The sequence below is a fragment of the Megascapheus bottae genome, chromosome 25 (genome assembly GCF_031878675.1).
Source record: "Megascapheus bottae isolate mThoBot1 chromosome 25, mThoBot2.hap1, whole genome shotgun sequence".
Lineage (NCBI taxonomy): Eukaryota > Metazoa > Chordata > Mammalia > Rodentia > Geomyidae > Megascapheus > Megascapheus bottae.
In genome coordinates, this window is record NC_143533.1 from 9135244 (window position 1) to 9158800 (window position 23557).

The 23557-nt window shown below is 47.4% G+C and overlaps 1 protein-coding gene across 2 annotated transcripts; it reads left to right on the forward strand.

Annotated features, from left to right (window-relative positions):
- The first annotated feature begins 1521 nt into the window (after window positions 1-1521).
- Spg21 (SPG21 abhydrolase domain containing, maspardin) lies at window positions 1522-21345 on the forward strand. Of its 2 annotated transcripts, XM_090358193.1 has the most exons (10): window positions 1522-1712; window positions 5040-5135; window positions 5827-5913; window positions 8818-8979; window positions 11674-11754; window positions 13944-14089; window positions 16513-16621; window positions 17424-17531; window positions 19244-19384; window positions 20873-21345. In XM_090358193.1, exons 3-10 carry the CDS (start codon window positions 5851-5853, stop codon window positions 20987-20989), a joined length of 927 nt encoding a protein of 308 aa, XP_090214319.1. In that variant the 5' UTR covers window positions 1522-1712; window positions 5040-5135; window positions 5827-5850; the 3' UTR covers window positions 20990-21345. The 2 variants fall into 2 exon arrangements, with proteins under 2 accessions (XP_090214319.1, XP_090214317.1); XM_090358191.1 differs by lacking the exon at window positions 5040-5135.
- Window positions 21346-23557: the final 2212 nt, after the last annotated feature.

Below are 23557 nucleotides of genomic sequence, written 5' to 3' on the forward strand. Positions count from 1 at the left end.
ACAGTGCTCAAGACAGCCCTGAGCTCAAGCCCAGGACTGGCAAAAAAAAAAAAAAAAAAAATTTGGCCGGAAGTTTGGCCTAGTGGTTAAAGTGCTTGCCTAGCATGCATGAAGACCCGGGTTCGATTCCTCGGTACCACATATAGAAAAAAGCCAGAAGTGGTGCTGAGGCTCAAGTGGTAGAGCTGTAGCCTTGAGAAAGTCCAAGGACAGTGCTCAGGCCCTGAGCTCAAGCCCAGGACTGGCAAAAAAAAAAAAGAGTGTCAAAAAACAAATATTTAAAAAAAAAAAGGTTTTCTTTCAACACATAGTGACAAATGTGCAGATTTCCCCCATCCCACATTTCTTGAGTTCAAGTGCCAGTGTGTGTGTGTGTGTGTGTGTGTGTGTGTGTGTGAGGGGATATTATTTTTCTTAGGGAAGGATCCTGTGATCGCATTTGTATCCTCAGCTGTTCCCAAAACAACACATGGCAAGTACACTGTTGCTTCCCATCCCCACTAAGGAACCTCTAATGTCTGTGAAAGCCAGCTGTCTTACCCTGCACGACTACAGGCGGCGGACTTCCGAGCAGGTGGTTCTAGAAGAATCTGCAGCTGTCCTGGCTGGGGTTTGCTGAAGCTGCACAAACAGAAGGCCATCACTGGACCCTAGCTCTGTGCCTCTTCCATCTTCTGGCAGAATAGCATTGATTTTTTTTTTGAAAACTTTCCTGCAAAACGAGTCTAGATATAGTACCAGATGAATGTCTCTCACACTTTTCTGCCCAGGCTGGCTTTGAGCCACGATACTCAGCTCTCAGCCTCCTGAGATCCTGGGTAGGGGTGAACTACTGCTCCCCCGCCCCTCCCGGAGCTTTCCAGAGGCCTTTAACTAGATATAAGCCAGGGAAGACAAGTTCAGTAGAACTTGGTTAGGCGTTCTACTGAACTATTGAGGGGTCTCTCAAGAACCTCAAGCAAGGTTTCTGTGGTATAATTCGACTAAATCATTTCAGCATCCTGAAAATAAATGCCTTGCTGAAAAAGGCAGTGATGATGCCTGTAACCTCTGGCAGAATTATAGACGGCATTATAATCTACCCCCGAAGGAAGGTGATGTGTGTGGAGGAAGAGAGTCCCCAGAGCCAAGAACTACAGAGCTCTAGTAGTGCAAAGGAAAAAGAATGCCTTGTTCAAAGATGTCCCACCCCCAGAGCTTTGCACAGCGGGGACCCAGCATGAGATGGATGACCCAGCCTTGATCCAGCATTGATTCTGACCCGGTCCTGCGACCCGCCGCCTCCGGTAAGGTTTTCCGGGCCTCCTGGCAGCACCTGCAGCGCCAGGACTTTTCTACCCACATCCCCATCACGTCCCGTCGCCATAGTGACGGCCGGGGCCGCGTAGCACCGCCCCTTCCCACCCCTGCGAGGCGTCCCCGCCCCTTCACACGCAAGGCCACGCCCCAGCACGTGACGACACCTCTCCCACGACGTGGGCACGCCCCTTCCCTGAGACGTAGTCCCGCCCCCTCCGAACCCGGAAGCGGGAGACGCGCGCCAGAAAGCGGACGGTTCCACAGCAGGGGAGCGGCCCGGGCTCTTTCGGCCGCGCGCCCCGCCCTCGGAGGCCGGCCTGCACCGCTCCCCAGGCCCTCCGCGCCTGCGGGTCCCGGCGGGCCGCTGCAGCCCCCACCCACACCACAGCTACCACTGCCAAACCGGGCTGGAGGTACGAGCCGCCACAGGCTCGGGGCAAGTAAGGGGTGGGAGAGGCCCCGGAGAGCGCCGTGTGGGTGTGGATGGGTGTAGGTGGGTGTGTACGGAGCATGCGCGGCTGCTGGGGCTGGGTGTGGCTTTGTGAGTGTAGCCCACGAGTGGACGTGCTCATGTGACCGTGCACGTGATCGCGCTGGTGAGTGTCTCTGTCTGTGCCTTGGTTCCGGGGTTCTGCTCGGTGTACCTGCGACCCGGCCTTTGTGTGGCCGCCGCCTCCTCGACACCCCGTGTGACTGGTGAAGGGATGGGGGAGCCCAGGCGGAGGGCCTCCTGTGTGATCATCCTGGGCCCAGGACCCCTTTATTTCAGTAAAGTTTTAAGAGCCGGGAGTAGAGGCCAGTTGTTTCTGGGGCTGGTGACAAAGGTCTATCTCATGGCCAGCTGCCGTGGATGGAAGGCAGGAAGAGGAAAGTAGCAAGACTGTTGTGTCCCCACCTGTCCCCACCTACTGTGGTCCAGCTCCTCTTAGCACAGAGATTCAACAGACTTAAGTAGAGAGTAACTCTGTCACTGCATTCAGATGCTTTGACACCAAGGGCTCTTGAACAAGTGTCACAGAGGAGATGTCAAGCAGGCAGCTTTACCTCCCATGAGGTTTAAAGAGAATGGAATAGGGTGCTGGAGAAAAGAGGGACACATGTTCTCTAGAGACTTCTAAAAGCACAGCGCTACACTGATGTGTAGGGATGGATATTGGCATTAAAAAGCCATTGCTAAACCAGGCGTGGGCGCGGTGGCTCACGCTTGTAATCCTAGCTACTCAGGAGGCTGAGATCTGAGGATCAAGGTTCAAAGCCAGCCCGGGCACAAAAGGACCTGAGACTCGTCTCCAATTAATCCCTAGAAAACGGAAAGTGAAGCTTGGCTCAAGGGTAGAGTGGTAGCCTTGAGCCGAAGAGCTCAGAGATGGTGCCCTGGCCATGTTCAAGCCCCATGACCCACCAAAAAAAAAAAAAAAAAAGCCATTGCTGGGCTGGAGTGTAACTCAGTAGGGAAAAGTCCATGCATGTCATGGTTAAAGACCTAGAACTCAACCCCAGCGCCAAACAAAGGAAAACAGCCAACCATAATCCCACCATCTAGATACTCTCAGAGCTAATTTTTTTTTTTTGCTGGGATTATGATTAATAGCCATCACAGATTGCCCATGTGTAAATCAACTAAATTGAGGTAAAGGATCAGAAATGTTGTGACTTAAACATTTGTCAAAGAATTTCCTGGACCATATATGGGCTGGCCATTCTGCTGGAATCCTGAACAGGTGCTCATTCCTAACTGCCTGCTTTATCACCCACCAGCATAAGGGTAAGAGAAGCCTGGGTGTCCTTGAACCAACCCCCCCCCCCCCACCACACAGGGCTTCTTTAATCACAAAAAGGCTAATAATCCCTTGTGGCCCTTTCCTCACCAGCATGAACAGGTGCCTTTGTTTTTGTGCAGAGCCAGTTCGCATGAGATCAAATCACATGGAGCTCAATATGTCCACCTTTATGAATCCTGACCAGTTCGATCACAATCTTAGCTAACCTTCTGTACTGGGCACAGAATGTTTCTCTTGTGACTTGCAAAGCATAAGGCATTAGTGGATGAAAGAGAACACAAACTTTCCTTTCATTCCCTGCCTGCTGCTTTTTCTTTGCAGCAAGGGGAGGGTGGGGGCTCCCCGGGTGGGGGCTCCCCTCCGCCCCCCACCCCCATTGACATCAGCTGGTCAGATACAGCATTTGGTTGCAGGTCACCTTTCATTATTGCCAAACTAGCACAACTGTTCAAATCACTTGTTCCTACAAAAATGTGGTCACAGTTGAGTGGAATCTGTCAGTCCTGCAAGATTAGTTGTACTGCATTATAAGTGGCTGGGAATTCCGTTGAGGACGGTGGGTAAGGAGCATCTTCTGTGAGAAGAGGTGGCTGACTGGGCGAACCTTGTACCTGTGAGTTGACATGGTATTTTGGTTTGTGTATTGCAACTGATTCCAAAACTATGTATTTTTTTAAATTGTTGCTTCTAGAAGCAAACATTCCTGGTTTTGACTAGGAAGATTGTTTCTGCATCTGTTGGTATGCACTGACATTGTCCCTTAGCTTTTTTATTCAAGATTGGTGCTCTGTTACTTGAGTCACAGCTCCATTTCTGGCTTTGTGCTAGTTAATGGTACAAGTGTTTTCACAGACTTTTGTGCCACAGGCTGGCTTTGAACAGTGATCCTCAGATCTCAGCCCCCTGAATAGTTTAGGATTACGGGCTTGAGGCCCTTGGCTTAATCTGTTGGGATTTTTTTTTTTTTGCCAGTCCTAGTGCTTGAACTCAGGGCTTGAGCACTGTCCTTGGGTTTTCTCAAGGCTAGAGCTCTACCACTTGAGCCACATCGCTACTTCCGGCTTGTTTCTATGTATGTGGTACTGAGGATTGGAACCCAGGTCTTTGTGCATGCTATGCAAGCACTCTACCACTAGGCCAAACTCCCAACTCCAATCTCTTGGTTTTATTAGCCTATTCTTTGTTTTTCTGTTTTGTTTTGCCAATCCTGGACCTTGAACTCAGGGTCCTGGCACTGTCCCTGAGCTGCTTTTGTTCAAGGCTCGAAATCTACTACTTGAGCTACAATGCCACTTCCAGCTTTTTCTGTTCAGGTGGTATTGAGGAATTGAACCCAGGGCTTCATGCATGCTAGGCAAGCACTCTACCACGAAGCCACATTCCCAGCCCTTAGCCTGTGTTTTATTATTACTGCCTGTAGAATAAAGTATTTGCCTCTGGAAAGATACTATTGAATGTAGATGGTAGTAGGTAGTATTAAATTTAGGTAGTATAGGAGTATTTAAAATCTGTCCAGGGGCTGGGAGTTTGGCCTAGTAGTTGAGTGCTTGCCTAGCGTGCACCAAGACCTAGGTTCGATTCCTCAGTACCACATACATAGGAAAGCCGAAAGTGGTGCTGTGGCTCAAGTGGTAGAGCTCTACCCTTGGAGAAAAAGTTCAAGGACAGTGCTCAGGCCCCGAGTTCAAGCCACAGGACCGGCAAATAAATAAACAAAATCTGTCCAGTTACAAAGTCTTGCAGAATTAACTGTACTAGTTGTATTGCTGAACAGTAATAAGCAGCTATAACTGCTTAGAGTGGCTTATTTTAACATGTTAATCTGCAAGATAAAATTGATGTTTTGGAGGGTTTTATAAAACATTTTTTTTTTTTTTTTGTCCAGTCCTGGGCATGAGCTCAGGGCCTAAGCACTGTCCTTGGACTTTCTCAAAGCTAAAGCTCATGTTCCTGTTACAGTGCAACACAGAGGCCCAAACAAAGAAGGAAACCTTTACATTGCAGAAGTTTGGCCTGTCCAAAGTTTAGAAGGACCATAGAAGGGCCTCACTTTAGGTAAGGCTGCTGTGTGCCAGGCACTGGTCTAGGCCCCAGGAATAAAGCTGTGACACCCAAGAGGAGGAAATAAGCTGGAAGAGAGTTGTATCAAAGGTACAGAGGTATAAAAGCCAGAAGTATCTCTCTGAAGACACTTTGTTGCTATCATTTTCTTTCAGAGAGTCTTTTATGTATCTTTTAATCACATCCTTAAGAATGGCAGGTTGCCTGCATTTTGTGTGAAGGAGTCTATGAACTCAGTGCCACTGGCTATTAATTACGAAGCAACAGGTTTACTGTAACTCCTTTCTCTAGAGGGACCGGTTCCCTGATATCAGACTCTGTATTGCAGTGAACTCTGATATCAGGCTCTGTATTGCAGTGAATTCCTGAGATAGAGTGGACAGGCAGCCAAGGGGAATGTAGTTCAGATTATGTAACTAGGACTCACCATGGGTGTCAAAAAGCCTGGTCTCTGCAATAGCCATGTTATTTTAGTAAGCCATGTCTATTTTCTAATCTAGAGGAACTAAGGGGTTGAAATGACAGTCTCTCCACCTCTGTGATTATAGCATTACACCAAATTGTTTTCTGTTGTTGAAGTGGATACTGAGAAGGTAGAACAGCCCATTTCCATGGTTTTAAAGCATGTGATTTAGTGAGACCAGACTCTACGTTCACTGCTGATATGAGCATGCTTTTATTTCAGGGTTGACCTCCATTTTGGTGGATCATGGGAGAGATTAAAATCTCCCCTGATTATAACTGGTTTAGAAGTACAGTTCCCCTTAAAAAGGTATGTATGCTTTTGCCACACCTCTTCTTTGCCAAATCTTGTGCCATTTTTATGTGCGATTTAGATGCTAAGGCTTAGTTGTGTTTGAGAGTAGAGATTATTGTGCTCTCTAACCCAGAGGTTTGACCACACACACAAGCGACCTGTGTCACATGCAGTCAACTTTGGAGACTCAAGAGCTTTATTATTGTGTAGGACTGTATCTCTGGTGCATACGTGCCAATACTGGAAATTGAACTCAAGCCCTTGCCCCTCACGTGGCTTTTCTGCTCACAGCTGGCATTCTACCTCTTGAGCCACACCCCAGATTGTATTTCTGATCCTCAGGCTTCAGATTTACAGTAGGTTCCATTACAGCCTCTGTTTACCTTGATACACTACATCTGCATAGTTGTTTTCCAGAAACCCGGGTATTTAGGAGATTAGTAAAAACCTTACTATACAACTTACATTGGAATTCCCCTACCCCGAGGTAAGAGGTAATCGTAAATGTTTGGAGATCCCAGCTTCAGGGTATTCCCATCACAGAATAAAACTCTGTTGAGTCCCTTGTGCCAATGTTAGAATCCCGTGATACCAACATCATCATTTGTGGTCTCTGTTAGATTCTGCTCCCCCCTTGCCAGGAGAGTAATAGAAGCTTCAGTTAAAAACAGCTAGGCCAGGTGCAGTGGCTCATACCTGTAAACCCGGGAAGAGGTCAGGTTAAAAACTTAGTGAGACCTTCTTCCACTTCAAACAAGCTGGGTTGGTGACACACACCTCTCTTGCCCCCACTGCACAAGAGATGTAGAAAGGTCAAGGTTTGAGGCTGGGGGAAAAACCCTATCGCTTATGCTCAAAATAACTGAAGCCAAAAAGACCTAGGGACATGGCTAAGTGAAAGAGCAGCTGCCTTGCAAGTGCAGACATGAGTTCAAACACAATACTGTTGAAAAATGTCTTCTGTAGACGAATGAGATAAAATTCCTCACTTATAGTCAAGATACCTACTGTATGCCTGACACAGTTAGGGGAACAGTTTAACAAGGTGGCACATTCACAGAGGGAAAGCAGGCTTATGCTACCTGACATTAGAGCGCACACAGCCCAGGAGTACAGGGATTGGATTTCGATTACAGTGATATTTTATAAATCTATTAAAATTTTGAGCCACATGTTGATGGCTCACACCTGTAATTCTAGCTGCTCGGGAAGCTGAGATCTGAGGATCATGGTTCAAAGCTAAGCTGAGCAGAAAAGTCCTGTGAGACTTTTACCTCCAATTAACCACTCAAAAACTGGTAGTGGAGCTGTGTGTGGCTCAGTGTGATACAGTGCTAACCTTGAACAAAAGAGCTCAAGGCCCTCTATGTATGTGGTACCGAGGAATCGAACCTGGGTCTTCGTGCACGCTAGCTAGGCAAGCACTCTACCACTAGGCCAAACTCCCGGCCCCGTCAACATGGTTTTTATCCTATTTTATTCAGTTACTCTATAAAATAGTTATTTCTAGAAATGTAGTACTAGCTAGGAAATATTTTTATTTTATGGTAGCACTTTAAGCCTAAAAATCCATAATGAACTAAGTTTGTTGTTTTCATAGAAAAAGAGAACATCTAGTTAAATAAGAGAGATCCTTTAGTTAACATGGTTTAGATTTTTAACATGTTAATACTTTAGTAGATTTGGAAAGAAGAGTTTTATTTTGTGCCAGTAGTGGTAGGCTTGTACTCAGGACCTAGACGCTGTCCCTTCCTTAGCTTTTTCATTGAAGGGTAATGCTTTACCACTTAGGCCCCACCTCCATTTCTGGTGGTTCATTGGAGACAAAGAGTCTCGTGGACTTTGCTGCCTGGTTTGGCTTTGAGCTTCGATCCTCCAATCTCAGCCTCCTGAGTAGCTAGGATCACAGGCGTGAGCCTGTATTTTTAAACCACAAGAAACCAGGAAAGCCACTCAAAATACAAAGGTGAAGATGTTTGTGCGTGGATGTCCCTGGGTGTCTGTGGACTTAGCCTTGCCCCGTGTAGTAGCTCCCTGTGACCCAGTGACCCCAGGCCAGTGGGCTGCTGTCCTGAGAGCCATGTGTGGGGCAGCTAGGAGGCTCAGACAGGAGAAGCACTTGGAGGCCCTGAGGCTTTCTGACCTACAAGTAGAGCAGATATTGATTGTACTGGCAAGTGCTCGTGCAGTGAACTATAATAGTAACACCTCACTGCAAAGTGCTCAAATGGCCCCAGCCCCATTGTGTCCCCCTTTTCCCCCGGGCTAGTAAATAACCTCTAAATCAAGATGGTTTCTGACAACTTCCTCCTCTCCCCAAAGAGCATGTTCTCCCCGTGCCCACGCCCCCCCCCCCCACGGAATGGCTTGCAGCATCTCCCAGGACCCTCACGTGCACCTGCCTTATCTTTCCTCCAAGGTCACACCGCCGCCTCCCAGCCTTCCTCTGGAGCAGAAATGCGCCCCTCAGGCTTGGTCCAGACCAGGTCTGAAGCACCTCTCCTTAGCTGTGGCTGGGGTACTGGTCTCTGTGGTGGCCTGCCGATCCCAGCCAGCATGGGAAACTGCCAACTTTCTTTCTGTCCACACTTGCACAACAGTTTACACACACACACACACACACAGCCACAATTATGGGGGAGTAGGGCAAAAGGTGCCACACCCAGAGTTTACTGTTTCATGTTAAATCAAGTATCTTTTTGGTGTCATGGACAGACAGGAAAATTCAAAATCAAAGCAGCTCGCTGGGATCTGAGGAAAGAAAAGGAAACCAAAGCTGTTTGTGGGGTGCGCTGATCCTCTGTGACCACCCCACCCTCCAAATCCCAGCGTCAAGGCAGTTCTGTGAACACCGGAAATGCCTCAAATGTAGAATGTAAGAATTCCTGTTGTTGTTTTTTCTTGTCACTTTCTCTCCAGATTATCGTAGATGATGATGACAGCAAAATATGGTCACTCTATGATGCTGGCCCCAGAAGTATCAGGTGTCCCCTCATATTTCTTCCTCCTGTCAGCGGAACGGCAGATGTATTTTTCCAACAAATTTTGGCATTGACTGGATGGGGTTACCGGGTGATAGCTGTAAGTATTGCTGTGTCGGCATTAAAATTCAGACTCATTTTTTGTGTTTTTTCTTTGTGATCACTGTTTGTAAGGTTGTTTTGTTTTGTTTTGTTTTCAGTCATGGGGCTTGAACTCAGGGCCTGGGCATGTATATCCTTGAGCTTTTCTACTCAAGACTAGCACTCTCCCACTTTGAGCCACGGCTCTACTTTGAGTTTTTGAATGGGTGATTGAAAATAAAGAGTCTCACAATGACTTTCCCTCCCGGGCTGGGCTTGAACTCAGGACCTGGGTACTGTCCTTGGGCTTTCTCAAGGCTAGCACTCTACCATTTGGACCACAGCACCACCTTCAGCTTTTTCTGTGTATGTGGTACTGAGGAATGGAATCCAGGGCTTCGTGCACGGTAGGCCAAACACTCTACTACTAAGCCACATTCCGAGCTTTATTAATTTGTTGTTGTTGTGTTGCCAGTCCTGGGGTTTGAACTCAGGGCCTGAGCCACTGTCCTTAGGCTTTCTCAAGGCTGTAGGTCTGTCACTTCAGCCACAGCACCACTTCCAGCTTTTTCTATGTATTGAGGAATTGAACCCAGGTCTTCTGACTTCTTTGGGGTACTAGGGATCAGACCCAGGACATCGCACTTGCTAGGTAAAAGATTTGCCAGCTTAAATATCAGGGATTTTGTTTCTTTTGGTCAGTTGTAGGGCTTGAATTTAGGGCCTAGGTGCTGTCCCTGGGCTGTGCTGCTCCTGCTAGCACTCTACCCCTCTAGCCACAGCTCCACTTCCAAGTCTTAGTAGCCATCACTATGGGTCATTCAGCAGTTGTGCCAGAGGGAGGAACTCAGACTTGTGACTCCGTTTCCCACTATTTTACCTCACTGCTTCTGGAGAGTTACGCATCCATTGTAAAAACTGTTGGCATACAGATGACTGAAATGGATTTGAACTTACTTTGAATGGGTTTGAGCTCAGGATCTTGTACTTGTTAGGCAGGTGTTTGTAACCACTGAGCCATGCCTCTAGCCCCATTTTGGCTGGGTTTTGTGTGTGTGTGTGTCTGTGTCTGTGTCTGTGTCTGTCTGTCTGTCTGTCTGTCTGTCTGTCTGTCTTGGCATTTGAACTCGGGTCCTGGGCATTGTCCTCTAACACTTTTTTGTTGTTGATCCTGGAGCTTGAACTCAGGGCCTCTGCACTGTCCCTATGCTTTTTTGCTCAAGGCTAGTGCTCTACCACTTTGAGACATGGCTCTCCTTCTAGCAGTTTTGGTGGTTAATTGGAGGTAAGAGTCTTCTGTACTTTCCTGTTTGTGCTGGCTTTGAACCTCGATCATCAGATCTCTGCCTTCTAAGTAGCTAGGATTACAGGTGTGTGTGAGCCAGGCTACACAAACAATTTTAATACAAACAATATGTCAAATCCAAAATTATCTTATCATGTACAAGATGGTATGTATTCCAGTGATATTTTCTCCCCTTAACAGAATAAATGTAAGTGCTTAAACAACAGGCCTGTCAGATGGGTTTCATATATGTAAAACCAGAGGAGGGCCTGGAGTTTGGCCTAGTGGTAGAGTGCTTGCCTAGCATGCCTGGAGACCCGAGTGGTAGTGTTAGCCTTGAGAAAGCCCAAGGACAGTGCTCAGGCCCTGAGTTCAAGCCCCAGATCTAGCCAAAAAAAAAAAAAAAATCAAAAAAATATAGATATAGTGACTAAGTTGATTCTAAAGAACCATCTTCTTGATCACTCCTTAAAGAAATACTATTAAAAAGAATGATCCCGCCTCAGAACAAATGTTACTTCTTGAACTCTTGGAGCATCATGTGTTCAATTTAAAATGAAATTGGACTTAAACAGTATTGCCTCAGGACCTTGTCCTTGTTGAGTTGGTGAGGACTTAGTATTGCCTCCGGACCTTGTCTTTGTTGGGCTGGTGAGATACCAGTGAGCCCTATTTATTAATGATTTTTTTTGGGGGGGGGGGTTCATGGGGCTTGAACTCTGGGCCTGAGCACTGTCCCTGAGATCTCCAGCTCAAGGCTACTGCCCTATCCCTTGAGCCACAGCCCTACTTCTCTGGCTTTCTAATGGTTAATTGGAGATAAGAGTCTCAGACTTTTGTGTTCCAGCTGGCTTTGAACCTTGATCCTTAGATCTCGGCCTCCTGGGTAGCTAGGATTATAGGGGTGAGCCACCATGCCTGGCTTTATTAATGATTCTTAAGACTTCTTGTCCATCTGCTCTGATTCTCATCATCATTGAGCTCAGTTATAGGTTAAAAAGGGGAGCTTTTCTCCCCGGGGCTGGCCTCAAACCACAGTTCTCCCTCTCAGCCTCCCTTGTAGCTATGATTTACAGGTGTGAGGCCACTGGCAACCAGCTCTTCCTTTCCCACCTGCCTCCCCGGGTTTGAACTTAAGGCCTTGTATTTGCTAGGTGCACTGAGCCATACTCCCATCAAGATATCACCTTGAACCTCACATTTAGCTAGTTGGAAGTTGATGTGAATTGAAGTTGCTATTCATATCTTTCACCAGAGTATTTCACTTTTCTCTTGAAATTTTGGTCTTTGGGTAAAATACAAATTTAGAAAAAAAGTGAAAGCTTTCATGGATTTTGAATAAGAGGCAAAACTTGAGCAAATGAGAAATGGAAGGCTTATTTTTGCATTTTTACTACTATAGTTTTTAAATTAAAATTGTCATTTCAGCTGCAGTATCCAGTTTATTGGGATCACCTTGAATTCTGTGACGGGTTCAGAAAACTTTTAGACCATTTACAACTGGATAAAGTGAGTACCCAGGAACTAATTTACTACGTGTCTTATAAAACTTGATGGCTGTTTTTTATTGTGGGGGGATGTTGGAATTTGAACTCTGGGCCTTAGGTGCTCTACACTTGATTTATCCCCTCTTTGCTGTTGTTAATTTTCAGAGAGGTTCTTGGTTTTTCCTAGCCTGTGATCCTCCTATTTACACTTCCCTCATAGCCAGAATGCAAGACACACACTACTACCTATAGCTTTTTAATTTATGTTTATTTATTTATTTTTGCCAGTCCTGGGCTTGAGCTCAGGGCCTGAGCACTGATTGTCCTTGGACTTTCTCAAGGCTAGCACTCTACCACTTGAGCCTCAGCAACAATTCCAGCTTTTTCCTATATATGTGGTACCGAGGAATCGAACCCGGGTCTTCGTGCATACGAGGCAAGCACTGTACCACTAGGCCAAACTCCCAGCCCCTACCTGTAGCTTTTTATCTTAAACCCCTGTCCTCCTAATCTCAGACTTCTGAGTAGCTAGGATTATGGCCATGAGCCACTATGACTGGGTTTTTTCTTTTTCAGTGATAGCCTTACGTGATATAATTTACATGCTATATAATTTGTCTTTAAGTATACAGTTTATTTATTTTTTTTTTTGAGAAAACTCTCAGATCCATGCAACTATCACCACCATCAATTTTGGGGAAAAGAAAAAAATTTCCCCCAAAGAAACTTCAGGCCAGGTATGATGGTACACATTTACAATCCCAGCACTTGAGAGGCCAAGCCACAGAGGAGTGCAGGTTCTAGGACAGCCTGAATTACATAGTGAAACACTTATCTCAAATGCTATAATTTAAAAAGAAAAAAGCCAGGCACCCATGGCTCATGCCTGTAATCCTAGCTAATCAGGAGGCTGAAATCTGAGGATTTCAGTTCAAAGCCAGCCAAGGCAGGAAAGCCCGTGAGACTCAACCACCAGAGAACTAGAAGTGATGCTGTGGCTCAATGGGTAGAGCAGTAGCCTTGAACAAAAGCTCGGGACAGTGCCCAGGCTGTGAGTTCAAGCCCCCACAATCAGCTTTGATTCTCCATCTTCCCTCCTGTTCTACAGCCTAGCCTGTTTTCTGTTCCCGTGGATTTGTCTATTCTGGATATTTTACATAGTGTGATCCTGTGTAACTGTCTTTCATGAAGCGTAACTTTTCTGAGTTTTTTGTTGTTGTTGTAGGACTTGAACTCTGGGCCTGGGCATTGTCCCTGAGCTCTTCAGCTCAAGGCTACCACCCTACCCCTTGAGCCACAGTGCACTACTTCCGGCTTTCTGGTGATTAATTGGAGATATGTGTCTCAGACTTTAGTGCCCAGGCTGGCTTTGAGCCCAGATCCTCAGATCTCGGCCTCCTGAGTAGCTACGATTACATATGGAAGTCACCAGCGCCTGGCTTGGTTTTGTTTTTGAGACAAGGTCTCAGTACATAGCCCAGGCTGACCTCAGACTCTCCATCGTCCTGCCTTTGGCCTCCTGAGTGCCTCCTCTCTAGACCACCAGGGCAGTGGTCTGTTTTTTTGTGTTTTTTTTTTTTTGGTTGGTTGTAGGTTTTGAACTTTGGGCCTGGGCACTGACACTGAGTTTTTTTTGTTTTTTTCTCAAGGCTTTATCATTTAAGCTACAGCTCCACTTCCAGCTTGTTGGTAGAGCGGAGAGTCTCAAGGACTTTCCTGCCTGGACTGGCTTTGAACTGCAGTCCGCATACCCCAGACTCCTGTGTAGCTAGGGTTACAGGCATGAGCTACCAGTGTTCAGCCGTGGTCTCATTTTCTAAGACAATCTTTACATGCTATTTTTAGCTGGTATAGGTAATTCCAATATACAGTTGGTTGTTTTCTTGATGAGGTACGTAAACATTTAAATATAGTTTTTTTTTTTTGCCAGTCCTGGGGCTTGAACTTAGGGCCTTGGCACTGTCCTTGGGCATTCTTGCACTCTACCACTTGAGCCACAGCTCCACTTGCGGCTTTTTTCTATGTATATGGTCCCAAGGAATCGAACCCATGGCTTCATGCATGCTAGGCAAGCACTCTTGCCGTGTAGATACTTCAGACTATTGAGTGGTGGTGACATTATGTTCTGGGATTAGTGATCATTGAAGCAACTTTTTTTAATACTCCTGTTGAGAATTGATCAGAGTGCTCCCTTCCGTTTGTGTAAAATAGGTCCATCTATTCGGAGCTTCTTTAGGAGGCTTTCTGGCCCAGAAATTTGCCGAGTACACTCACAAGTCTCCCCGAGTCCATTCCCTCATCCTCTGCAATGCCTTCAGCGACACTTCCATCTTCAACCAGACGTGGACTGCCAACAGGTGAGACATAAACAGCAGGTCAGAATGTTCTGGAGTGTTTGGCTTGGATTTGTTTTTTGGTTTTTGGTTTTTTTGTACAGTGGGGAGGAAATATTTGTATCTCTGGCTTTTTAAATTGATCACCTTTGTAAAAGAAGGATTTTGAGCTGGGCATTTTGGCTCATGCCTGTAATCCTAGCTGCTCAGAAGGCTGAGATTGGAGGATCATGGTTCAAAGCCAGCCTGGGCAGGAAATCTGTGAGACTCTTACCTCCAGTTTACCACCAATAAACCAGAAGTAGAGCTTTGACTCAAATGGTAGAGTGTTAGCCTTGAGTTCAAAACCCAGAACCAAAAGAAAAGAATTGAACTCTACTATTTGTTTACTATCTGTTCAGACACTTGGACAGTTTGTCTTCATCACACTACCATAACTTGCACTGATTGTGTGGGTAGTTGTGTATATATTGGTTGACAGTTTCATGAGATGTTTTGTTTTAGTGTGACATAGATCTGATTTCCTTCACTATCACCAAATTGGAAAGACGGAAATGGTTCAAATGTTTGAGTCACACCTCTGCTCCGTTGTTTTTACTTTGTTTTCCAAATAGGGTCTTGTGTTTTTTCCCAGGCTGACTTTGGACCATAATCCTCCTGTCTCTATTTGCCATGTAACATTATCCCTGGCCCTCCAATCTTAAAGCTGGCTTCCTTCAGACACCCCAACAAAGCTTCACTCTAGAAAATAGCCTATTAGAAAGTGACTCGAGTCGATTTACTTCCAGGCTGAAAAGGGACTAGAGGTCATGGGATATGGTTTTATTTAGTAAGCTCCTAACCCCAAGAAAATGACAGACCAGGGTTCAGAAAAACCATCTTAGCCTGAATTTTGAGCTCCTTTTGAGGACTGCTAATGAGCTTGTGGATTTACTCTGCTGATTTCCATTTCAGTTTCAGTGATGGACGAGCTGTGTGCTGACCTCTGTTCGCCTCCATTTTCTTTTCCCCTCGGGTTAGGAATCTTGCCTGCTTTGGCTGTTAGCCTCTGGCATGTAATTTGCCCATGGATCAAGATCAAGTGCTGCTTTGCATTGAAATTTAACTCTAGGCCAAACAGCTGGTTCACCCACACCCCCCCCCCCACACACACACACAATTCCTTTTTTTTTTTTTTTTGGCCAGTCCTGGGACTTGAACTCAGGCTACACACGGACCTTGAGCATAGAGCTCAAGGATAGCACTCTGAGCCACAGCACCACTTCTGGCCATTCATATAGTACCAAGGAATCGAACCCAGGCCTTCGTGCATGCTAGGCAAGCACTCTACCACTAGGCCAAACTCTGGGTCGTTTCTGCTTAAAGATTTGTTCCCACTTCTAATGCAGCAAAGAAATACACTCAGTAAATTCAGAGCTGAAGATCAAGTTGAGGGGCGCACGAGTGTCGTCTAGTGGTATAGTGCTGGCATAGCATGGGTCAAACCCTGAAAAGAGAAAAGGCCAGAAATGGTGCTGTGGCTCAAGGGCAATGCCCAGGCCTTGAGTTCAAGCCCCAGGACTGGCCAAAAAAAGATCAAATTGAGAAGCGGGGGGGGGGGGGGGGGGTCCAAGCAAGGACATCTTGGTATAAACCTCAGCCCATTGCTCTTGTCATACATGGGTCTGTAAGGCAAGCGAAAGGACTTCCTCCCTATACATCCATAAAGGGGTGAGGAGAGAGGATAAGTTCAGGAGCCAGGAGTTTGGCCTAGTGGTAGAGTGCTTTCCTAGTATGCACGAAGACCCGGGTTCGATTCCCTGGTATCACATACTCTGAAAAAGCCGCAAGTGGTGCTGTGGCTCAAGTGGTGGACTTTTCCCTTGAGAAAGCCCAAGGACAGAGTTCAGGCCCCAATACTGGCAAAGAAAAAGATTACCACTTGGTGTGTCTGAGCCTAGTTTCATCACCCTGGGATGCATAAAAATCGGCTGCAGGGTGAGAGCACAAGACAGCTCTGCCAAGGTGGCATTGCATAGTCACTCATCCCAGAGTAGAAATCCATATCGATTTTGGTGAAAGTTTAGCATTAGCACTACAGAAATGGCACCTGTGTCTACCAGAAAACCAATTTGTTCCATACTCCTTTTACCAGGGCTTCTCTGGGCGCAGGGTCCTGTGGTGGGCTTTTCTCTGCACCCCACTAGCCTCCCTTCTCCACCCTCTGCACACTCCCCTCTTCCTCGTCCTCAAACCTCCCAGAGATCACTCTTCCAGGCCCCCCCTCCTCCGTGGTGGGGCCGTGTAGAAGTAGAGATGGAATTGGATGAGGTAAGTTAAATGCAGTGTCCTAAGTGGAAGAGAAATCCTCCCCCGACTCCAGCGTGCCCGCAGGAATCCTTGCCGATCCCAGAGGCGGGGAGGCAGCTGGAGCAAACATCGACGTCACGCTCTCCACTGTTTTACAGCTTTTGGCTGATGCCCGCCTTCATGCTCAAGAAGATCGTCCTTGGAAACTTTTCATGTGGCCCAGTGGACCCGCTGATGGCGGACGCCATTGACTTCATGGTGGACAGGGTAAGGCTCGGCCGCAATGCCCCGCCCCGCCCCATCCCTGCCAGCACTTGTCACTCACAGGCCCTGGGGAGCATGTGGACAGGAGAACCCAGGGCCTGCTCAGCAAGTTCAAAACCTTGGGTCCCCCCCAAGGACAAAAACAGCAGATTTTCACCTAAACAAATGATGAATGCTTCAGGTGTGTTTAACCTGACTCACACATTACCGTGTTAAATATGTATCAGCCAAAAGTGATTGAAAAGTCAAACCTGGACATGGAATCCCAGAACTCATGAGGCAGGAAGATTCGGAGTTCAACGCCAGCCTGGGCAGCATGGTAGTGTGACTCCTGTCTTAGAAACAGATCCTAAGGCTTCACATAAGACAACCTGCCTGGAATCCTTTGGGCATGGGGTTAGGAGATTGTGGTCTCCGTTTTGGTATTGTGAGACAGTCTCAACTCTGTGGCTTAGACTGGGAATCATTTTGCCCTCCAAGTGCCGGGATTATAAGCGGGACCCCTCTTCTCTTGGCTGGGGGCTGCAGTTTTACTTTACCCCTTGCTTCTCGAGTCTGTGTGGTGAACCAGGTCTGTAGGCTTGCATTTAGGAGATAAGGGGCAGGTGATTACTGAGATCTCCTCCAGGTCAAAGGTCCCTTAAATGTCTGTCACCTCTGAAGGACACAAATTGACTTCCTCGGCCCTGGCTGAGGGCTGTGGAACCTGCTGTATGTGACCTTGTCTTTGAAACATAAACATCTGTAAACTTAACGTAGATACCTGGAATTATTTCCCAAACCTTACTTGTACATCTTCCTGCAGCTGGAAAGTTTGGGGCAGAGCGAACTGGCTTCAAGACTCACCTTGAATTGTCAGAACTCTTACGTGGAACCTCATAAAATTCGGGACATCCCGGTAACCATCATGGATGTAAGCCTCTTCTCCTCCCTGTCAGGTCCTTTTAGAGGAGTGGTGGCAAAGGCTGCCCTGTGTTTAGTTTTTCTCACTTCCTGGATTTTTTTTCCACTAGCAGAACACCAGCTTGATATAAGCACAGAGTTGTACGCGGATGGGAAAAGCCTTTTACTTGTGTGCTAGGGATCAAACCCAGGGCCTTACAACTGAGCCACGCAGCCCTAGCCTGTGTTTTGGATTCAGTATACCAACATTCACCAGGCTAATCGTTTATAAAAACAGATAGCTGGTGATTGAGTGCATTAGCAGTGTTGTGCAAACATCACCATTCCATCCACAACCTTGTGTAGCCAATTTTTCTGTTGCGATGGAGTCTTTCAACCTGTGATCACCCCCTCCTGAGAAGCGGGGATTACAGACAGAATCCACCCACACCTGGTATCATTCCCCTCCACCCGCCTCCCCGACACTGTCCCATTCAACAGTCTAGGCCCTGCCAGTGGGCCATCTACTTCCATGTCTACCCTGCAACCTCAAGTACTTGTGCCTAGTAAGAGCCCAAGTTCAAACCCCAGGATCATTTTTTAAAAACGCAGAGATACTAGAGCATGTTCAAACATTGTGCCTCTAAGCCGGGGTCGATTCTACTTGTCCATGTCTTTGACGTGGACACCGGAACCATCTGTGCACTCTGGCGTTTGAGTAATGAGGAAAGCATCTGTGAACGTTGGGGTGGAGGCATCTGTTGAATCCTGCTTTTAATTACTGTGGTGTGTGCCTGCAAGCGGGATGGTGCCTGTGTGTCATTCTGACTTGAACTTTCTGAGGCACTAACAGTCCCAGTGTTTCCGCGTGGCTGTCATAGTGGACATGGCATAAGGTTCTGATTTCTCCACACTCTGAACTCCTGCTTTTTAAATAATAGTGTAATGGGTGTGAGGTGGTGTGACACTGTGGGGACTTCTGTTATTACTGGTATAGAACCAGGAATCTACAGCCCTAATTTGCTTGTGTATGACATTGCTGAGGCAATTGCATTTGGCCTTTTTTTTTTTTCCACTCCCAGTTAGTACTCTACCCCTTAAACCACATCTCCACTTTTTGTTAGCCTCTGACCTCCAAGGGTTCGTCTGCCTAAGCTGACTTTGAACTGCTGTCCTTCACCTCTCCCACATATCTAGCATGATAAGCTGGATGCTGGCGGCTCTCCTTTTCATTATTTTTTTCTACTCCTGCAGCTTGAGTGCAGGGCCTGGGCACTGTCTCTGAACTGTTTTTGCTCAAGGCTATTATCCTACCACTTAAGCCACAGGGCTTTTGGTTATTTATTGGAGGTAATATTTGTTTCCCTGGACTTTCCTGCCTGGCCTGCCTTCTAACCATGATCCTCAGATCTAAGCCTCCAGAATAGCTAGGAATAGATAGTCAGCAAATTAAAAAAAAAAAAAATCAAGTAACCACGTTCTTTTTGCCTCATGTTGTTTGAATTTAGGAATGAATTGATTTATTTTTAAGACTTTTTTGGTTAGGAAATTGTCCACTACAAGCATGCAAATAGTGACGTCCCTCTGCTCTCATAGCTGCGGTCTAGTTTACATGGGCAGAGCAGCAGGCTTTTTCGTGGTCACCACCATGTGAGGCCCTCGTTTGAGATGGGATGGGGACCAGCGCTGGCAGAGGTGGGTCTGCTTGTGTGGAACCAGTCGTGTTTCTGCCTGTCTCCTCAGGTGTTTGACCAGAGTGCGCTGTCAACCGAAGCCAAGGAAGAAATGTACAAACTGTACCCAAACGCCCGGCGAGCTCACCTCAAAACAGGAGGCAACTTCCCTTACCTGTGCAGGAGTGCAGAGGTGAACCTCTACGTCCAGGTAGGACATCTGGAGTCCAGACCGGTAGAACTCTCAGCACGATGTGGAGAGTGGATTAAATGAGGGGGTGCCAGAAGCCGCTGGAGCAATGAGCCACTGGCTTGATGGAAGTGGGCTGGGTGTTTGTAATTTGAAATATGGATTAGTGGTAGAGTCAAGCCTTGAGCAATAAGCAGGTAGGGACAATACCTGAGCTCTGATTTCAAGCCCCAGGAATGGCCAAAAAAAAAAAAAATTGGGGTCCCTAAATCCAGTGGAATTCTCCTTCAGAGCACTCTGTTTACTGTGCCTTTTCTAGAGCAGCAGGCCTCAATGAAGTGACTTCCGGGTTTTGGGTAATTATTGGGGTAATGTCACACAGTTCCTGCCTGAGCTGGCTTCAAACCACAACCCTCAGCGAGGACTACAGGCATGAGGCCGTTTCTGGTGGTTCTGGGGTCTGAACTCCACGTGCCTGGCAGCTGCCCTACCACCTACTCACACTCAACCCGTTTTCTTCCGTTGTTGCCTCTGCCTTGTGTATGACTGCTGCAGGCACAACCCACCACACCCCGCTTCATAGAGATGAGGGTCTCACTGACTTCCCCAGCTGGCCTCAAGCCACGGTTCTTCCAGTCTCTGCCTGCCAGGTAGCTGGGATTTGTAGACATGAGCCACGGATGAAGTGGCGTCTTTGGCAGGTACCAGGGACCTTACGTCCCACTGTACAAGTAGAGCCAGCAAGAGGATCGACAGCACAGGAAGCAAGGCCTCGCTGGGTATGAGTTTCAATCCCAGCTACGTATGGAGGTAGGCTGGGAGGCCCCATCTCAACAAACAAGCCACTCGTGGTGGTGTATGTGTTAGCCCATCCTACAAGGAGGTCTCAATCAGATTTGATCTCATGCTGACCTTGGGGGGCGGGGGAAGGATGTGAAATCAGAAAAATAAGCCTGGCACAGTGGCTCACGTCTGTAATCCTAGCTACTCAGGATCTGAGGATCAAGGTTCAAAGCCAGCCCTGACACTCTTATCTCCAATTAACCTCTAGAGCAGGGTGGTAGCCTTGAGCTGAAGAGCTTAGGGACAGTACCCAGGCTGAGTTCAAGCCCCATGGCCCATAAAATAAATACATAAATAAAGCCCAAAGGGCTGGTGAATACATAGTTCATGCGGAGAATGGCTGCTGCCCAGGCTAGCTTTGAACCATGACCCTACAGGCGTCAGCCTGAGCAGCTAGGATCTACAGGTGTCACCCCTAGCACTGCGTCTCCCAAAGCGTGCCCCAGTAGGGTATACTGGTGCACATCTATAATCCCAGCGCCTGGGAGGCGGAGACGGGAGAATCACACGTTTAAGGCCAGCCTGGATCACACAATAAAGACCTTGTCCCCCCAAAACCATCTCTGAGTCCTCTGTGTCTGCCAGTATTTCACCGATGAGCCTGTGATGCCGGCGGCTGCATCCCAGCTCCACCAAACACTTCACGACGGCCCTGTGTTTGTACAGATCCATTTGCTGCAATTCCACGGAACCAAATACGCCGCCGTCGATCCATCCATGGTCAGCGCTGAGGAGCTCGAGGTACAGAAAGGCAACCTGAGCGCCAGCCAGGAGGAGCAGTAACCCCGCGGGCCCCAGGCTAGCGATGCGGCCAGCCAGGCCCACTGCGTTTCGGAAGGACTGTTGCCTTGCCGCCTGAACCAGTGTGACTGTCCCCTCCTCCGTTCTTTTTAAAGTACTTTTGAGGACTATCACGTTTAAGAATCATGAAAATTTTGCTACCAAAAGCCTCCGCTCCTGTTGCCAGGTGACTGAATTTGAGGGCGGGGCGCCCTTCTCTTCTGTCCTCCCTGCCTTCTACGTTGGGTGCGGCCCCCTTGGGATAATGACGGCCACGACCCGTAAGCACGCTGTTGGCACGCTGTTGGCGGTGCTTTCTGTCTGAGACAGTACAGTATTTGGAATTAAAAATTCAATTTCAGAATGCGGCACTGTGATTCTTTCACCTGGATTGGGTTCACCCACCCATGATGGGTGGTAAGTCCCTTCCCCTGCATCAAGCACAGGTTGTAAATCTGAGGGTCACAGTTCAAAGCCAGCCCAGGCAGAAAGGTCCATGAGACAGCTTGCCTCTAATGAGTCAGCCAGAAGTGGAGGTCAGGGACCGCACCCAGACCCTGAGTTCAAGCCTCAGAAAAGGCGCACACAAAGGAAAAGCTACTACTACGTGGTAGTCCTTTTCTTACCATTTTTTGTGTGAAAATTTTTAAACACACATAGAAAATAGTAGAATTGTGTCCCCATCACCTAAGGCTGTTTATGAATTGGAAATTTTTCTTCTCTCTCAAACTGCTCACTCTTCCAGTTACTCGATAGCTAGATTACATTAAAGCCATTACTGTAGATAACTCAGGTTTTAGCCCTGGTGCTCTCGGCTCATCTAATGACTCAGGTAGCTGAAGATCATTGGTTCAAAGCCAGCCTGGCAGACCAATCCCACAGCTCAAGTGGTAGAGTGCCTGGTAGGAGAACATGAGGCGAAGTCCTCACACCAGTGTACACACCAAGTACTGGCCACTTAAAAAAGATAAATAACTTTGCACAAGGGAGTTAGAGGCAAGATGGTGGACTAGAGAGGCCCATGCTTACCTGCTCCTCCACCAGGGACAGGGGTGGCGCTACACAGCCATGTGACAGTAGAACCCTGGGTAAAATGAAAACAGTGACAGCCAGAGATCTCAAAACTCAGAGCCCTGGGACAGCAGCCAGAGCAGCAGGAAAGATCTTCCACAGCTGGCTTGCAGGCCGCCATGTGCACAGCCCAGCTTATGGGGTTCATTTCCCAGCAGCCCCGTGCTGGAGCCGGGAGCCTTCTCAATAAAGGACGGAGGCCGTGGAGTGAGAACCAGTCAGGTACCAGTGACTCATGCCAGGAGGCTGGGATCTGAAGATCACAGTTCAAAGCCAACCCACTCAAGAAAGTCTGTGAGACTCATTTCCAATGAACCACCAGAAAACCAGAAGTGGAGCTGTGGTTCAAAATGATAGAGCACTAGCCTTGAGCTCAAGAGCTCAGGGACAGTGCCAAGGCCCTGAGTTCAAGCCCCATGACCAACCAAAAACAAATGTCCATGGACATCCCTACTATCGCTAGAATCGAGCACTCGGGACCGACCCCAGGGCAAACACTGCTTCTACATGGCTAGTGAATCCACTGTGGCACAAGCCACACACAGCGGGTTCCCCAGCTCCAGCAGGCAAGCCCGTACTCATCAAAACCAAAGGAGCCCCAGGGAGCTGACGGCAACATACAAGTCCGAATATATACTAAACCAAGACATATCTTAGGAGAAAAACTAAGATAATACCTTCTTAGAAAGCCATATTTTAGAAGCAGTCAGGATACCAAAGGCAGATTCAACAGAGAAACCGAGCAAATACAAACATGGGGAAAAAAAAAAAAGGGCACCGTGACCTCTGATCTTTCCCCGGAAGAATCTACAATGTCCAAAAGATGTAGAAGTGAGTGAACGAAGAAGCCGCAGAGGAAGAATTCTGAAAGCTTCAAAAGACAAAGTGACAATGCAGAGTATTTAGGAAGAGACTGAGCAGTCAGAGACTTTGAGGAGCAGAGGCAGTAGCTCACACCTGTAACACCAGCTACTCAAGAGGCTCTGAGGATCGTGGTTCAAAGCCAACCAGGCCTGGGAAAATTCTTACCTATAGTTAAGCCACCAAAAAGCCAGAAATGGAGGAGTGATTCAAGTGGTAGAATACTTTTAACAAAAAAAGCCAAGCAAGTACATGAGGGCCCAATAACAGCACAGAAACATAAATGTATGTATGTATGTTAGACAAACTCATTGGAGCCAGATACAATATCAATACTCTGTTTAAACAAGTCAATCTCTGCCAGGCACAGTGGCTCACCCCTGCAATCCTAACTACGTAGGAGGCTAGGATCTGAATTCAAACAATGTCGGGGAAAAGGACTCTACTGCACTGCTGGTGGAATGTAAACTAGTACAACCACTCTGGAAGGCAGTCTGGAGGTTCCTCAAAAAACTGAACATAGACCTTCCCTGCAACCCAGCCATACCACTCCTGGGCATCTGCCGTGAGCATCATAACCCAGGATAGGATAAGGACACTTGCTCAGCTATGTTTACCGCTGTATTACTCACAGTAGCC

What these genes read in the sequence shown, in the direction of transcription:
- Spg21 (XM_090358193.1), top strand. Translation starts at nt 5,851, where the DNA reads ATGGGAGAGATTAAAATCTCCCCTGATTATAACTGGTTTAGAAGTACA. An exon ending in GGGGTTACCGGGTGATAGCT is followed by an intron (nt 8,980 to 11,673) that starts GTAAGTATTGCT and finishes TTGTCATTTCAG; the next exon opens with CTGCAGTATCCAGTTTATTG. An exon ending in ACCATTTACAACTGGATAAA is followed by an intron (nt 11,755 to 13,943) that starts GTGAGTACCCAG and finishes TGTGTAAAATAG; the next exon opens with GTCCATCTATTCGGAGCTTC.